Genomic DNA, 17,984 nt, shown 5'->3' with positions numbered 1-17,984 from the left:
ATGTGCATGGACCACGGAGGCATGGCCCGACGCTGGTGGGGGGTGGCTCATTAAGGGCGGGGGGGTTGTACTTACCCCTCCCACCACTTTTCCCCCTCCAGCGCTCCAGTTTTTAGTCCAAATTTTGGGGCGGCAGCATTCTTCCCTGCAGCCCCTGGCCCTTTGTTGATAGTAAAAGCGGAAGTAACTTCTGCTCGTGCGCACATCAGTGGCAGCCGCGTGCGCGTAAGCGGCGGGCGCATGCGTGGAAGTTACTTCCGCTTTTACTATCAACAAGGGGGCAGGGGCGGCAGGGAGGAACGCTGCTGCCCCAAAATTTGGACTAAAAACTGGAGTGCCAGAGAGGGAAAAGTGGCAGGAGGGGTAAGTACAAAACCCCCCTCCCTTAAAGAGTCACCCCCCCAGGGTTGGACCCCCAGACTGGGCCACTTGCGAACCGGTTCGCAGGCCTCCAACATGGCCTGCGGACCGGTTCATGCACATCCCTACCCTGCACCAGCACTTTGTTAGTCTGGATGATAATGAGCATGAACAAGGGGAGCTGCTGGATAAAAAAGAAAAGAAGAGGAAGCAGGGCAGTCCCTATGAGCAACATGGCCTTTATAGGACTTTATGTGGCCTTTATAGAATACCATATTGGCTTTAAAAGGGCATTTGAACTATTACATTTGAACTATTTATTATTTTTTTATTTTATTTAACATATTTTTATACCGCCCAAAACTTATGTCTCTGGGTGTTTTACAACAAAATAAAAACAGAAAGTAAAACATTAGTTAAAACAAAAACAAAAAGTTTAAAACATTACAACAATTTGATATATAATGAGCTGAAGAAAATTTTTAAAATGACATTTCCTAAGAGGCCAGAATCCTTCCTGCTGGGAATAACTCAAGGAGAGCTCTCCAGAAGAAATTTAACATTTTTAATGTATGCAACCCCAGCGGCTTAGAAATGGAAAGACAATAAAATGCCCTCAAAAGAAGAAATGGAAAGACAATAAAATGCCCTCAAAAGAAGACTGGTTGATAAAAATTTTGGAATATGCTGAGATGGCAAAACTTACAGCACTTATAAGGGATGAAAACTTGGAATGTTTCAAAGAAGATTGAGAACCATTTTTTACTTTACTTAAAGAACTATTTTTCTAATATGGACTTTTCAGCAGGGTTTGAAATTTAGTAATTACAGCAGGTTGGGTTGGGTAAAATAGAGTAGTAATGTGGAGTATGTATGTTCTGCATTATTATAGCAATGGTTTATATGTATAGTTAACGTGAACCACGCAGACAGGTAAGCAGGAAGTCAATATTTACTTAATCAAATAAATGAATGTAGTTGGATTGTAAAGCTATTGTAAAAGCCAATAAAATTTTAAAATGCAAAAACATTACAACAATTTAAAAATTTTAAAACAATATTCTAAAACAGCATTAAAACCATTAAAACAATATTAATTAAAAGCCTGGGTGAACAGATGCATCTTTAAAAGACTTTTAAAAAGCTGTCAGAGATGGAGAGGCTCTTATTTCACTAGGGAGCGCATTCCAAAGCCTCGGGGCAGCCGCGGAGAAGGCCCGTCCCTGAGGGGCCACTAGCCGAGATGGTGGCAAATGCAGACGGACCTCTCCAGAAGTGGGCAGTGGGGTTCATGATGAAGACGTTTTCTTAAATACCCAGGGCCCAGGCTGTTTATGGCCTTATAGGTTATAACCAACACCTTGTATTTTGCTCGGAAACAAATCGGCAGCCAGTGTAGCTCTTTCAGTACAGGAGTTATATGGTCTCTCTGAGATGACCCAGAGACCAACCTGGCTGCCACGTTCTGAACCAACTGCAGTTTCCGGACTACATACAAGGGCAGCCCCACATAGAGCGCATTGCAGTAATCCAGTCTGGAGGTTAGTACCTTCACACCCCTGGTTTGATAGAGCCTGTAAGGAGGCAAAATGTATTCTAAGGAAGGCATTTGCTAGGTATAACGATGATGCAATTAAGGCTAATGTTCATGAATTATTATCAATGAGAAGGCAATATAAGAGTTTATTAAAACAAAAGAAAATACTTTGGGAGAAACAGAAAGGGAAGGAGATTATTGAAGCAGCCAATATGAAAAATCAGGCAACTTTTTGGCGATTGATAGCTTTACCACTGAGAAGGGCTCCATCTGCACCTGATAATATAATATCTGCAGAAATTTGGGTGAGCCATTTTAATATGCTAAATAGGCAAAATAAAACCCCTATGAGGTCCACAGAGGACTACACAGTTGATTCGCCAAGGTGGAACCCGGTCTCTTGTTCAGAAGTGGCAGATCTAGTGAGACAATTTTAAAAAGGCAAAGCCCCTGGAATCGATAAAATCACTATTGAAAATATTTTATCTAATATGGATTGGTGGATACTGGTATTAGCCTCCTTATTTACTTACATTGATAGCACTGCAACCATCCCATCTGACTGGGGGGTTGCAATAACAGTACCAATTTATTAAAAAAGGTAGCCGAAGTGATCCTGACAACTATCGACCAATAAGTCTTTCTCTCTCGGTTAGCAAAATATATGCCAAGCATTTAGCAATCAAATTGGAGGATTGGATTAAAGATAACAACATTCTTGCTGTTGAACAGCTTGGAACAGCTTGCTGTTCCAAGCTGGCCGCTCTACGATGGAACATGCTTTGACTCTCCACTATCTAGTTGAAAAATACACTGCTGGCCAGGAGCGGCCCTTTACACTGCATTTATAGATTTGAAATCAGCATTCGACTCCATCTCGAGAGATAGGCTTTGGCAGAAATTAATAGAACTGGCTATTGATAAATGTTTACTATTATTGATATATAAGTTATATGAAAAGACCCAGCTGCGGGTGCGTTATACCCAGGATGACCAATTATCAGCAGAGGTATCAGTAAATAGAGGGGTAAGGCAGGGATGTATACTGGCGCCTACTTTATTTAATGTTTACATTAATTTGGTAGTGAGCTGCCTTGATGATTCATCTTTACATTCACCTAGCCTGGCACAGAAGCATATAGCAATTTTGCTATATGCTGATGACATGATCCTTCTCTCTTTGACCCCCATTGGATTACGTAGAGCTCTGGAGAAATTAACTTTATACTGCAACAGAAAGCTGATTGAGGTAAACTGCCAGAAGACTAAGGTATTAGTCTTCGCCAAGAGGCCTAAGACCCATACTTGGCATATTAATGGAAACAAAATTGAACAAGTAAAATCCTATAAATATCTGGGAGTTGTTTTCCATGCAGCCAGCACTCGGAATGTACGCCAAAAACATATTATCCAGAGTGTTCAAACCTCAATTAACTTAATTAAGTCATTTCACTTCTCACGTGGAGCTAGGTATATACCAGTTGCATTAAAACTAGTTGCTGCCAAAGTACTTCCGCAAATAATGTATGGTGCACAGTTAGGTACATTTACTAATTTTGCCTTGATCGAATCTTTGCAAACTAGATTTATAAGAAGTATACTCCAACTTCCAAGGTGTGTCTCAAATTCTGTCATTAGAAGAGAGGTGGGACTGACCACAATTGAATCCTGCTACTGGAAAGCCATTATACATTTCTGGCTAAAGCTTGTGTTTACAAAGGTTGGGTTGGCATATCTTATCCTGGAGGAACCTTTTAAATCTAATTGGGAATTAAGAATCATGGAAAAATTATCAGCATATGGATTCTCCCTAGTGGAGATAACTAGACTAGGATTTGATCGAGCTAAGCGCTTGATTATACAGTGCATACAGGATGTAGAATTGCAAATGGAACAGGCAAATTTACCGAGTGGTATATATCTTGGAAGTCAGAACATTGAGATTAAGCCAGCTCCATATTTAAGTAGTATCTTGATACCAAAGTTCAGGTGAGCTCTTACTCTTGCCCAACTAAATGCTCTACCTACAGCAGTCTTATTTGGAAGATTCGCAGGCACGTCAAGTGTATCTAGAGTGTGCCCATGTGGATCTGGCCATATCAAAACAACCGCTCATGTCCTGTTGTACTGTGATCACTATAGAGAAGTAAGATGTAAATTAATAGCCCCGCTCTTGAATAATTTCCCTGGTCATCAAGATTAATTTTATTTAAATTACTTGCTTACCAACCTAAATTCTGATGTTGTAGATATGGTGGCTAAATTTTATTATATAATATGTCAAATACGGACTCACATGGTGTAATGAATTTTCTATTGTTGTTTTTCTATCTTTGTTTGTATCTGTTTTTATTTTTTATTTTATTGTATTTTACTGGTCTATGACCAAAATAAATAAATTACAGTCTGGAGGTTACCAGTAGATGTCCCACTGCTTTGAGGTCATTCGTCTCAAGAAATGGATGCAGCTGGCGTATCAGCTGAATCTGATAGAAAGCACTTCTGACCACCGCCTCAACCTGGGAGACCAGGGAGAGGCTTGGATCCAGAAGCACCCCTAGACTGCGTACCTGTTCCTTCTGGGGAAGTGTAACCCCATCCAGGACAGGCAGATCAAAATCGTCTCTCGAGTTCCGACCCCACACAACGAGTACCTCCGTCTTATCTGGATTCAGTCTCAGTTTGTTATCCCTCATCCAGCCCATCACCTACTCCAGGCAGGCATTTAGGGAGATAATGCCCTCTGCTGATGATGCTGACATGGAGACATAGATTTGGGTGTCATCAGCATACTGACAGAACCCTGCACCAAATCTCCTGATGATCTCTCCCAGCGGTTTCATGTAGATGTCAAACAACATCGGAGACAATACGGAGCCCTGAGGCACACCATACAAAAGTTCAGATTTTGAAGAACAGCTGTCTCCAAGGGACACCATCTGGAACCTGCCCGAGAGGTAGGAGTGGAACCACTGCAAAGCCTTGCCTCCAACTCCCAACCCCCTCAGATGCTCCAGAAGGATACTATGGTTGATAGTATCGAAAGCCGCTGAGAGGTCCAAAAGGACCAACAGAGTCACACTTCCTCTGTCAATTCCCTGTTAGAGATCATCCATCAGGCTGACCAAGGCAGTCTCCACCCCATAGCCAGCCTGGAAGCCAGTTTGAAATGGATCAAGATAATCGGTTTCCTCCAAGACTGCTGGGAGGCCACCACCCACTCAATTACCTTGCCCAGCCACGGAAGGTTGGAGACAGGCCTGTAGTTGCTCAGCTCTGAGGGATCCAAGGTAGGCTTCTTCAGAAGCGGTCTAATAATTGCCTCCTTAAAACAAGGAGGCATCCTACCTTCCCTCAGAGGTGCATTTATAATCTCTACCAGGCCTTCTACAACAATCCCCCTGCCCGATAATATAAGCCATGTTGGGCAAGGGTCAAGAGGACAGGTGGTGGGCCGCATCGTTCCAATCAGCTTGTCCACATCTCAGGAGTCACAAACTGGAACTGATCCAACCTAATCACACAAGAGGAGTTGCTGGACACCTCCACACCAGACGCTGAAGTAATTGTGGAGATGGAGTCTAAGTCGGCCCGAATACGAGAGATTCCCCCCCACAAATAATTCATTAAACACATCACAACAGGTAATCGAGGGTTCCAGATTCTGATTCAAGGGAGGAGGGGCACATACTAGCCCTCTCACAACCCTGAACAACTCCGCCGGACGTGAACTTGTGGATGCAATACGGGCAGAAAAGAATCGCTTCATTGCCGCATGTATTGCCTGAGTATAGGTCTTCAAATGAGCTCTATCCTGTTCATAAAGTGTCCATGCCTGAAAACTCTACAAGATAATAAATACGAAAACAAATATTGATTCTTCTGGCTCACAAAAAGGAAGTAGCCTATACAGAGTTCTTACACTTGCTAGGTTTATGCACAGCTATGTTACAAATGAAGATATGCAATCTGGGCTCTAATCCCACTGCAGTGATCCTCCACATCCAATCATGCCCACAATGGATGCTCTACTTCACATAAATGCTGCTCTGATTTATGAGTTTATTATAACTGATATGCCCATCTTCCTTCAGAAAGCTCAGCTCACCTTACATTGGAGCCCAAAGCAATCTCTCATCTAGTACTGATCATGCTGAGATCTGTTGCTTTAACAGCAGTATCCTAGGTCATCAATTACTCTGTGGGCCCCCCAAATCAGGTCAACTCACTTGTAACGCTAGCAAATCACAACATTGACATAAGTTAATGGCTTCACTGTCCACGCATTACAGGGGCTGCACAAGTATGAAATTCCCAATGGACTCTACCTCTGCAAATTTTTTTATCATCTTTATTGCTCTTCACAAAACCCGGCTTGCATTTGCACATGTAATCGCCTGCTATGTTGATGCAACTTCCACTGGGTCCGCAGATGGAAGCATTTTTCAGGCACTCATCAATGTCTGCAATGAGAAAGCTGCTTCTAGGTGAGACACAACAATCTGCCCCAGCTGGGCCATCACGCAGTGTGAGGAGGAAACTGTTAGAGGTGACAGGAAGACCGGCCATTCTGGTCACAGAAGTAGAAAAATCTGCTTTGACTGAGCCATGCAGAGAGGCATGCTGAACAGTGTCCGCTTAGAGAGGCGGTTCTCCACAACCAAGGTGCCAGGCTGCCAGCAAGTGCAAGGGGGTTTTCCATCCAGGTGGGAGGCTTGAAGTAACCAAAGCATGCTGAGTACACCCAACTGCATTGGTGATTCCCATCTGGAACATGCTGAGGAACCACCAGCAACAAAGAGAGAGAAAGCCAAAGGAATAAGAAGGTCAAGTTTGGGTAAACAAGTGCTCAGTTTCAGCCAGGGCAGCTACAAAGAAGGAGGCAGTGAGCTACAGGCACAGCTGGGGCTGCTCTCTGTCATGGTGGGACACTCACACGGCGAAAGGGATGCTGCCAAAGGATGTGCTTATCTCCCTCCCTTCCCAATTAGTGCTTTTGGTGCCATTTCCAGCAGAACCAGAAAAAGCGGATGGTAGCAAACTCCAAACAATTTGAAGGAAATCCTTGCTCCCTTTGCCCATGAATGGCCAGTGGAACTCTAAGTAATGCTCTGAGGCAGGAATTTTGTAAGATTCAAAGGAGCAGAAACTGTTCTTATGGATTGTGAGACTGCAGAGCTGGAATAGTGGAGGGTGGGGGAAATAGTCTGTGATGGAAAAGCCTATGACTATTCTCTTTTGTTAAGCATGAGTAAGATTCTTGCCTTTAGTGTTGCAGAAATAAGCTTGTGTACACAACAGTCAGATGTGTAACAGGCTCACCTGCCAGGAGTTAATGGAAAAAGTCACCTTCCAAAGGTTTTCCACATCTGGATTTCAACTGTAGCAGAATAAAAACAACATGGAATTCTGCCCACCAGCTGTACCTTGACATCACGGTTATTCAAATTACATGCACATTCTATTAATTCAGTGCAACCAGAATAAACAAATCATTTGCCACTCTCTGACTCTTGAGGTGGAATCTACAAACAATGCAAACCTATGAAGAGGGAGGGGTGGGGGATTAAAAGGGCAGCATGAGTGAGCAGGAGTGGGCCTGCTTTTCTGCCCTATACTGCTTTTTGAAGCCTTTTTCTTTTCTGGTGGATGCCCGAGACCAGAAGTCAACCCTGACAGGAGCAAGACATCCATAGCTCAGCTGCAGAGCCTTGCCTGTTCAGTTCCTTCCCCCTGCTTGCCCACAGTGAGCATCAAGTACCCCCAGAGGGAATCAGACAGCAGGACCTCTGTTATGCACCTAGTGTGAAGCAGGGGCGAAGAGTATTGGATCTGGATGTGGGACTCCAGACTCTAGTTTGGTGAGCGCTTGACTGAGTACTTCATCTTTCAGAGCAGTGCAACATCTTTTGCTGGGTTAACCTGTAAACACCTTGTTGTACATGCAGCCCCCTTGTGCCTCTGCTGTAGCTCTTGTCTCCACATGTGCCACACCTACAGTGTGTCAAGCTAAGCCACAGCAAAAGCATGCTTGCAGTGTGGGCATGCAACGTGCCAAGCAAGAAGAGAACCCGGAAGGCCCTTACCTTCACATTCAGAACCACTGCTATTCTTGAACTGGAATCCTTTCAAGCATTCACAAGTAGAGTTTCCAGCAGTGTTCCTGCATTGCTGATGGCTTCCACATCTGTTTAGTCCTTGGGTGCACTCATTGATATCTGCAATATATGAGAATGCACTTTGCAATCTGGCTGTTGATCATCTCCTGCATGCATTGAATCCTGGGGACTGAAGTCCTGAAAATGAACTCCTAAATAATCTGATTCTGTGTCATAGCTGGATCACTAGAGACTGTCATACATAAGACCCGGGGGCCTTTGGGAATCCACATTGTGGTCTCCAGCATTCTCATGCTAAGAGCTTCACCATGCTCCCTTTAATTAAACAATTAAAAACACATCTTTTAAAAGAGGCTTTTTAATGTTTAATCTGCTGCTTATATCTGGTAGGTTCTTTAGTTTTTAAAGTTCTCTGTTTTTAGTTTTTTATTAATATCTTTTAATTTGAAACTTTAAAAAACCATATAATTTTAATTGTCATTTTAACCTGGGCTTTTAAGTTGTTTAACTTAAACTTCTTTAATTTTATTAGTCTCTTATTTTACATTGTATCTGGTTTATTAATGTTGTGAGTCGCCCTAAGTAGTAGTGTTCTGGAGAAGCAGGGTATAAATATTTTAAATTAACACGTATTCAAGACTTGGAAACTGATGTCCTTAGCAGAGCATAGACGATATTGGAGTTGGCAGAATTTCTTGGGGTGGGGAGGGTTTTTTGGGGGAAATCCTTTCATTTTCATGGGCAGGTTTTGGGCAGGCAATCAGTGGCATGTGGTAAAAATATTTCCATCCTTTTCTAAGACCTAAGAAGTTGGAGTTGCTAATTGGCCACATTCTGAGGCTATTCTCACGATCAGGTGAAATCGGGCTAGGGGAGCCTAGCCTGATTTCGCCTGACCGTGAGAATCACCAGGCTTGCAGAAGAGCCCGGTGACCTCCAAGCAGTTAACCTGCTTAAATAACCCTCCCCTAAGCCCAGGTTAGCGGAGCAAGCACTCCACTAACCAGGGCTCTACGATAGTGAGTTGCCACGGCACGGCTCCTTGCCGTGGCCACTCATGAGCAGACCCTCGACCAGGAGGCTTAAAAGCAGCCTCCCGGCTCAAGGGTTTCTCCATCATGCCCTGTGTACTCACGCAGGGCATGCTGGAGCTTCCGGGGGCCGCATGGCCCCCAATCCCCCCAGCCCCCACCAGCTCCGTAACGGAGCCGGCAGTTGTGTGAGTGGCCGGTTAGGCCTCCTGGAGCAGACTGCTTGGTCATTTGTGGGGAGGGTAGGCTAAGCCCGCTCTCCCCGCTAACCCTCTCCAGTCAGCTCCCACTGATCATGAGAACCGCCTCACTGACTGGTTTTTGTTGTAGTTCCTTCCAGCCAGCAGAGAAGAAAGGGGTGTGTGTGTCAGTTTATTTGTAATGCTGTGTGTGTGTGTTTTAATACAATCTAACAAATAAAATTGGAATGTACAGTATGGGGGTGGTGGCTGGGGGGTCCGTTGTCCAGCAGCTACTGCACTTGGCCACGCGGTTGGAAGGGAATGAGAAGGAAACTTCCCTCACCTGCTTGCCCCACTGACAGGAGGGAAACATGGTTTCAAACAACCTAGTGTGCATTTTCAGGGGGAAACTGATGGCCTGGAGGAGAATCCTCATTCCAGGTTCCCCACTGCCTGAGAAGCCAAATGAAGGGAACACAGGGCTGGGAACCCCATGTTTCCCACATAACATGCATGGAGTTCTGCCTTCCCTCAATTTTCTTTTCTCTTTTCCCAAGAGAAACACTTTTTGATTGACATAGGAAGTTTGGTTATTCATTTGATCAGAATCTCCAGTAAGCCTGATCCTGCCACTTGTAGAGTACCAAACGTCTGCAGGTGGCACTCTATAATATGATAAATAAATAAATATAAGACCTTAATGTGCTGTGACTGAAAGCTGGAGGAGCAAATGGAAACCACCTCTTACTCCTTGGGAACCCCTCTTGGCATCCTATCAGCAAACTCAGCAGAAGTAACGGTCTCTGTTTGTGAAATAGACTACTGTTATTCCTATTTTCAGAAGGGAAACTGAGGCTGAGGAGTTTTGCACAAGGCCAACTGAGAAAGGCACCAGGTCCTCATTCAGGATTATTGCTCTTTGGTGCCATCCCACCCTGAACATAGCTCCCTTCAGTCCTTTCAGTCTGGCTTTAAAGAATATGGGTCAAACTAGAGATGAGGTGCAAATTTCATGAGTAGAATGCATGACAACTATTTATTTTTCAAAAAGCAGAGGTGAGGAGCCCAATTTGGATAGGAGCCATCTGTGCAAGCCCTGGGTGGGGTTAACCCTTTGACCTCATAGCAATTCACATCAAACTTTAAGCAACATCACAAAGTTGCTATTAGCCATGAAGGAGATCACTCATAAAGCAGCAGCTTGAGATTGTGTGTGTGTGTGTGTGTGTGTGTGTGTGTGTGTTTTAGACTGTGGCGGTGGCCTAGGGGGAAAGGGGTTAAAACCAGTCCAAATCCTCCACTCCTGTGGCTGTTTTTTGAAAAAGAAGAAGGCATTGGGAATTCCACTCAGGATTTGTTTGGCATGGACATGTGTGAAATTCCCCAGTGTCTCATACCAAGGATATTTAAGCTTGGGAGTCAAGGAAAGGTTTTGCTTTTTCTAGGCAATGTTGGGATCTTGCCATGGACATTGTCTCAGTTCTTTGTGTGGGGCATGCTTGTCTATATTTGAACGTGTCTATGTACTGCCTTGGGGGTGGAGTCACAGTTTGTTTGTCTGCTCCTCACTTGTTGACTTAAATTCAAACTGAGAGGTTCTCCCTCTCTCCGAAGAAGAGACTGTTAGCGTGTTTATTGTTTTCCTAATCTATGCTTCGTAAGTAATACATATCAAACTCTTGTTTCTCATTTCAAGTTGGCTTCCTGTTCAATCACTTATAAAGGGTAAGTCATTTCTCTGCAACAGGCAATCTTCTGGGAAGTCTAAGCTGCAGAAGCTGCAGGCAGGCAGTGGGGGAGTGGCAAAGTGAAGCCGCTTCCGATGCTGGCGGCAGACCCTCGCACTGCCCACATTCAACAGTTGCTCCCTGCTGCGGCCCTAAAACGACTTGGAAAGCATGAGTGCCTTGTTACCACAACACTCTACAGGATCATCCTTTGAGCAGGGTTCATATCCTTCTGTACAATTGCAGGGATCCACGACACCGTTGATACACAATTCTGTTTAGAGAGAGGGGAGTACAACAATTGGTTAGGATCTGCCTGTATTGTGGGACCAACTCCATTCTCCTCACTTCTCCCCAGGGCTCCCTTTGAGCCCACCATCTCCAAAGCTGCAAAGTCCAGAAACACACACCCTCCCCCGCGACTTCCCCTTTCCTATCCTGTTCTCCATGCAAATCAACACTCTACGGACAGGAGATATTGTGATGGAATGAGCAACCCTGGAACTTTTTTTCAGCAGGCGTGGGTGTTCCTGGGAATCCTGGCATTCATGTGTGACAAGGGTTTGCTAGCAGTAGTCAGAGGGCTCTAGCAAACCCCTTACCCTTAGGCCTTATTCAGCTAGCTATTGTGCATGCTGGGTGGCCAGTTGAGCAGTGAGGGCAGGGCAACCTACCTCAGGCTGCTCTGTCAGGGAGGAGGCAGCCACCTCCACACATGGGGGGAAGGGTGCTGCGACGTGCCTATGGCGGAGGGCGGAGAAGAACAAGAACCCCAGAACAAAGTGGAGGTGGCTTTGGTGGCATCTGTGCATAGGTTCTTTGAACCCGTGTGCACAATCACAGCTCCATCCATGGTATTCTCAGTACACAATGCACTCCCACTAGAACAAGGATAGTTTTATACGGGGTTCCTAATGCTGCTGTGAAGGAGACTTTATTTAGGAGAAACTTACTCACGAAGCTTTGAGCATTAGTTCCTGACTGGATTAGAGTCATGCAAAGCCCTGAAAGACAGAAAGATGGAGAAAGCCTCAGTGTCAGTTTCATCCCATGGATTATACGCATTCTAGGTGCCCCAGAGTTCACACACAGACACCCCCATCCCTTCCTGCACTGGAACAGGCCAGCCAGTTCCAATAGGAAGGAGAGCAGTGCCAATCTCATAGACTGGATGGGACACTACTGAATACTTCCGCCAGCATTTCAAACATTGGCCCTTCACACCCAGGGACATTTGTCATTCAGAGGTAGACCTGATCTGATCTGTGTGACACAACATCTCACCAGACAACCAAATGATGGCAGCAGGGAAATGTATTCAAGTGTCAATGGTTTCTTCCAGGGATTTCTTCTGGGTGCTGTTGGCTTTTATGTCCATTGATTTAGTACAGGGGTAGGCAACCCTGGCTCTCCAGCTGTTGTTGAACTACAACTCCCATCATCCCCAGCTGTAATTTATTGTGGCTGAGGTTGATGGGAGTTGTAGTTCAACATCAGTTGGAGAGCCAAGGTTGCCTATTCCTGGTTTAGTACAAATAGCCAGAAAAGGAAGAAAAGTATTCCAGTGATAAATGTAAACACTGTGTCTGCAACAATGACTTTTTATGGAATGGATTGAAAGGTGAAAATGAGATCAAAGATCTGCAGTATTACCAAGAATTATTATCCAGGATTATCTGTCAGTAGGACATAAAGAGGGGTGGGGTGTCATTAAAGAATAGGATAGCCACAGACAGTGGCCAACTTCCTAACTCTTAACAAAACAAAACAGAAACAAAAGCACACATACAGTGCTAGCATCCCACTACTGAGGTGCAGGAACTTGTGGGGCAGGGGGCATTTAACTATCTCCCCTCCTCTCAGAAGTGCTCCATGTGACCCGTAAGTAGGTCCCTGAGGGCTGCACAACCCTCAGGGACCGACTTCCAGATCATATGGAATGCTTCTCAGGCAGGGGGATGGCAAAAATTACCCCCATGTGAGCTCCATCTTCAGAAATGGGAACAGCTAGCACTGCATGCATATTTGTCTGAGTTGGCTGCACATGTAGATCGTTGGTCAGGATGTATATTATTTATTCATCTTTTTATTTTTATTTAGCATATTTATATACTGCTGAAAATTCATGTCTTTGGGCAGTTTACAATAAACAACACAGATTAAAATAAAATTTAAACAGTTTTAAATCAATAATGGATTCTATAAATCTAATTAAAAGCCTGGATGAATAAATACGTCAACAGCCCTTTTACAGGGTGGCAGAGATGGGGAGGATCTTATTTCAGCAGGGAGGGCATTCCAAAGTCTCAGCATGGCAATGGAAAAAGCCTGTCCCTGAGTAGTCACCAGATGACCTCCCCAGGTGATCTCAATAGAAGTTGTGGCTCATAGCAGAGAAGGAATTCCCTTAAATACCCTGGGCCTAAGTTGTTATATTGGCCAGCATGATGGTGATGATGATGATGAAGATGATGAAGATGAAGAACCCACACACAAATACAACCAATCTTAATATATCGCATTTCAACAAAAGTCCCCAAAGCAGTTTACATAGATATACAGAAACACATAAAGATGACTCCCTGTACCCAAAGGGCTCACAATCTAAAAAAGTAACATAAGATAGACACCAGCAACAACCACTGGAGGGGTACTGTGTTGGGGGTGGATAGGGCCACTTGCTTTCCCACAGCTAAATAAAGAGAATCATGACTTTTAAAAGAGGCCTCTTTGCTCAATTAGCAGGGGACAAATGTTTGTTTTAACAAGTAGCATGTTTAGTAATGGACTTCCTCGTCATATTTTTATGGGGTACAGTGGGACACAGTGGCCATATTTTGCAAAACAAGAGCAAGATCATTTCCCGTCCCATTTGTTCTGCCTTTCTTTCCCTGTATTTGCATAGCAGTCTTGGTAGCTGCTCAAGGAAAGCCAGCTCTCTGAAATGTGCCAGTACTGTCAAGTACTGACTTACACATTGGATAGCATGACCATAGCTCCCATTCTGGCAGCTGACATAAAATGAGTGCGTCAAAGGTCTTTCAAAGCAAAAGGCAGAAGCCACAAGTGAAAGAGTTCAACAACAGGAGCTCTCTGCACTTTCTATTGAATAAAATCCTGATTTTTAATGAAATAAATAATGAAGCTTTGAATAAAGCCTTGAGCAAACATGGAAAAAAAGAACTTAAACACAAAAAAGTAAATACCCCAATTTGGAACCAGCAACACTGAGGTCACCCCAGACAATACAACTGTGTTTAACATTTTCAGGGGTTTAAGATATTTCCTCACATCAACACATGTAGAATTATAGGCAAGGATCTCAAGAGGTCCTTTAGGGCTTCAATATGCCAAGTTTGGCTTTTTGTCTTTGAGAGGCAGGTAACTCAAATTCATCTGAAAGCTTTCTCAGTCCTAAAAGTGATGTGTCTTGCAACAAAGTGGTATAGAGGTTCAAACCCTATACAGCTTGGTATGTGGGTACCTGAAGGAATGCCTATTTGTATAGCTGCCCGTGCACTAAGAGCATCTTTGGAGGCCCTCCTTCGGGTTTTCCCTGCCACCTGAGGTGTTGTAGGTGGTAATGACCAGAGAGAGGGTGTCTTCCACTGCGGCACTCATTTTATGAAACTGCTTCCCAGAGAGGTTCATTTGGTGCCTATACTGTTATCCTTTTGGTAATTTGTAAAAAAATTCCTCCTTTCCTTCCTTTCAAAAGTTTTTATTCTTAGGGGCCAGTTTTAATTGATATTTCGTTTTGTTGTTAGTTGTAAAAAATAATTGTTTTAAACTGTAAATCATCCTGGAAATTTCAGTTTGAAAAAGGTGATAAATATACATGTTTTAAAATAAAGAAATAAATCACAGATTCCACTTGGGCATGCAGAACTAGTACACAGTTCTTTGGCTTCTGGTCCTAATACCCAGCTTTGGAAAATGTCTTTGTATGGTTGTCTAGAAAGCCACAGACTTAAAAATGTGTAGGTTTCGTTATTGTTTAAGAACAGAAGGCACATTAATAAACAATAAGTAAAGAAGTTAACAGATGATTGCAATTTTATTTTATTTTGGATAGATATCTGTTGCATTTCTTGATATGCCAAATTACACTTTCTAATATTTACAAACATAGTGCTAAAAAGATGCTTTTATCTTCTTGCAAGAATCACATTTTTCTTTGTTGTATGACAATTCAACTGATGAGACATCTGCATGCACAACAGATTCTTTATTCATATTTATTGAAAAACATTTTCTTCTGCTAGAACCAGTGTACACTTTACAGTCCTGTGCTGCAGGTGGTTAAGAGTATGAGGCTAACCAAAATGAGCAGTGGTACATTGCTGAATAGTGGTTTCTGGACTCACTTGCAGGTCATAGCTTTTAACCTAGAAGTCATTGTCCAATACGTACATAGGTGGGCTATGCTAGCAGACAGTGTCCCCACCCCTCGCAATGGGAAACTCTGGTTTCACAAAGGAAGGCATGCATCTATGCATAGATGGCCCTTGCTGCTATGGAGGAAGTTGGCCTCTGCCTAGAATCCTCTGTCTGGAACAAGAAGCAGTGTCGTGTAAGCAGAAACTAGACTGGTGGGAAAGCCACCTAGCAAATGAGGAGAGCCTCTAACCTATTTAGACACCCCAAAATCCAATCAAGACCAGGAACCCAAACCAGTTTTGCAGATCAGATGTAATAGAACCCTTTTCTTCGCGGCTTCTTCTGAAGCAGAGACACAGACAGCTGCACCCACACTATTGTGACTATTCAGACACAGCTGCACCCATACCCTTTCCTCAGGTACGGTCCCTTGAACCCACCTTTAAACTTAGAGCTTTCCCACCTTTGGGATCTCACAGTTGATAGAACCCTATAAATGGTATTGTCTCTTCTAGTCAGTTGGTCTTTCTGCTGCGAGCTCTTCCAGTCTCGGTTGCTAAAGGAGATATTGTTGCCTCCTACCACTGTGGGTGTTTGGTAGTGCGAGCTGCCAGCTATGGTTCCAGAAGACCCCAACAGCCAGGTGCCTGACTCTGCACCCACACTCACACCCCTTCTTTAAGGTGAAATCATGGGCCCGCTGAGCCACTGAGCAGAAACACTGGACCGCAGAGTCCAGAATCATTACTAATTCACTGAGCTGAAGTCACTAGCCTTGAGTGCTCCTTGTCGGGGACAGTAACAGGAAAACTGCTCTGTATTGCCCTGGATGTTCTTGGATGCCCAAGTCTTTGGCCAGCTCTCTGAGTGGGCTTGCCACAGCATTCTTGCCTGACAGCCCCCTAGACTCCTGAGCAGAAACCCCAGAGAGATTCCTGAGTGGAACCCCTAGATAGAAGCCTATGAGATTTGGTCATTCCTTGTGTGGGCTTGCCATGGGATAACCCCTGTGCTTGAATGCCTGGGAACTCCAGTGCTCCCCTTTACTAGCCGTTAGCACACACGGTTCCACAGACCTTGGTGCCACCTATGCACCCTTCTGCCTAAATCTCCCCAGGACAGGAAGTCACCCCCTTTTAGCATTTCCCATGAAACAGCAGATACAGACAGGCAACAAACTGCTCTTTTCCTGTCATTCTTTCCGCTTTCTCGGTCTTCGTTCTGCCTACATTCCAATGCACACCAGCCAATAAGATATTACAGCCTTCACTTTGTCTCCCTCCTTCTCTAATCCTTGGGAGCTAATAACACTGCCAATGCAATTGAGACAATATCAAGGTGGCCAAATATTACCATTTGCATCACGTTTCTACTGCAAAAATAAACTTTGCTTCTTTGTTTCAGAAGTTCCGTCTCCGAGTCTGTTGCTCCTTGGTGAGAACCCAACATTGGCATTTTCCCGTGTCCAGACTGTGATGTACTTTTTATGCATACTTGCAGATTTGGTTTTCAGGCTAAATCCCCCAACTCAGTGTAAAGCATAGATTTGGATGTAGATAGTGTACATGTGTATGGGCAAGTATGATAACACAGTGGAAAGTTCAATGGTACTTTTTTCTTTATTACTACTTCACAGGTTCTGGCACTCAGTATGGACTAAATCCAAGTCTTGAATATGTGCCAATAAATTTTTTTAATATAACATTTCAGTTTGATTAGCTGACTTTGAAGATGTAGAGGAGAGCCTACTCCAGTGTAAAAAGGCTAGTGCTAATTGCACTAGGCAGGCAAACATTGTGTGCTTGGCAGAAGTTGTGTGCAAACATGGGCAGGCAAACACAGCCTCTTCCTGTCTTCTACATCTTCAGTACAGTAGACAGTCTGATGCCTGCCATCTTTTCCCTGAACTCCCCCACCTATGCAGGGCTAAGGAAGCTAGGTACAGAGAGAAAGGGGCAAAAGATTGTATCAAATTCCATTCTTCTATCCCTATCTGACTCTTTAACACACACACACACACACACACACACACTTGCTTCCTTATTTGTTTGACTATACATTTTAATCTTTAGAAAAAGCATTAATTCTAAATGGTATCCCTCAATAATATCGTCTTTTTATTATTCTTAATTTATTTATTAGGAAGTTCACTTCTTTGCACCTACATAAAATGCAGAGATGAACATCTGCTGTTAAATAATGTTGAACATTCTATGTTAAATAATAAATCTGGAAAAATCTAAATAAATTGACTATTTAATTTTAATTATTCTTGCCTGGAGCAATAACTAACTTTATAGCTTTAGTATTTTACAATATTATCCTGAGGCATATTTAAGTAATTCAGGCTGTATGGGTGTTGCACTCACAGAGAATCTCTCCTAAATGCATCTTTTACACATACCATATGGGGATCTTCCAGATTAAAAAATAAATAAATAAAATTAAATGTTCTAAAAATTCAGTGCTCCTCGTACTCCTTCTACTCTTTTTTTTAAAACTTCGTTATTGATTTCATTTCATTTTATTTTTATCAATTCTTCTTTATAATCACTGCTTTTCTTCTTCAGCTCTCTTATAATCTAGGTACAATCCAGCAGATGTTAAGCACACATTAAGTCCCACTGCTGATTTCAACTGAAGAACTA

The 17,984-nt window shown here is 43.5% G+C and overlaps 1 protein-coding gene across 2 annotated transcripts in view; it reads right to left on the bottom strand.

Annotated features, from left to right (window-relative positions):
• The window catches only part of ADGRE5 (adhesion G protein-coupled receptor E5), a 64,126-nt gene that overhangs the window by 24,792 nt on the left and 21,350 nt on the right, over positions 1 to 17,984 (bottom strand). The window contains exons 2-5 of one of the 2 annotated variants that reach the window (XM_053294792.1): positions 11,910 to 11,960; positions 11,144 to 11,230; positions 7,984 to 8,115; positions 6,226 to 6,360 (exon numbers count right to left, since the gene is read on the bottom strand). In XM_053294792.1, the coding sequence (XP_053150767.1) occupies positions 6,226 to 6,360; positions 7,984 to 8,115; positions 11,144 to 11,230; positions 11,910 to 11,960 (405 nt within the window). The remainder of the gene's footprint in view (positions 1 to 6,225; positions 6,361 to 7,983; positions 8,116 to 11,143; positions 11,231 to 11,909; positions 11,961 to 17,984) is intronic. The other variant, XM_053294793.1, reaches the window with a different exon arrangement.

The sequence above is a fragment of the Hemicordylus capensis genome, chromosome 2 (assembly GCF_027244095.1).
Source record: "Hemicordylus capensis ecotype Gifberg chromosome 2, rHemCap1.1.pri, whole genome shotgun sequence".
Taxonomy (NCBI): domain Eukaryota; kingdom Metazoa; phylum Chordata; class Lepidosauria; order Squamata; family Cordylidae; genus Hemicordylus; species Hemicordylus capensis.
This window is presented reverse-complemented; position numbering and strand designations above follow the sequence as displayed.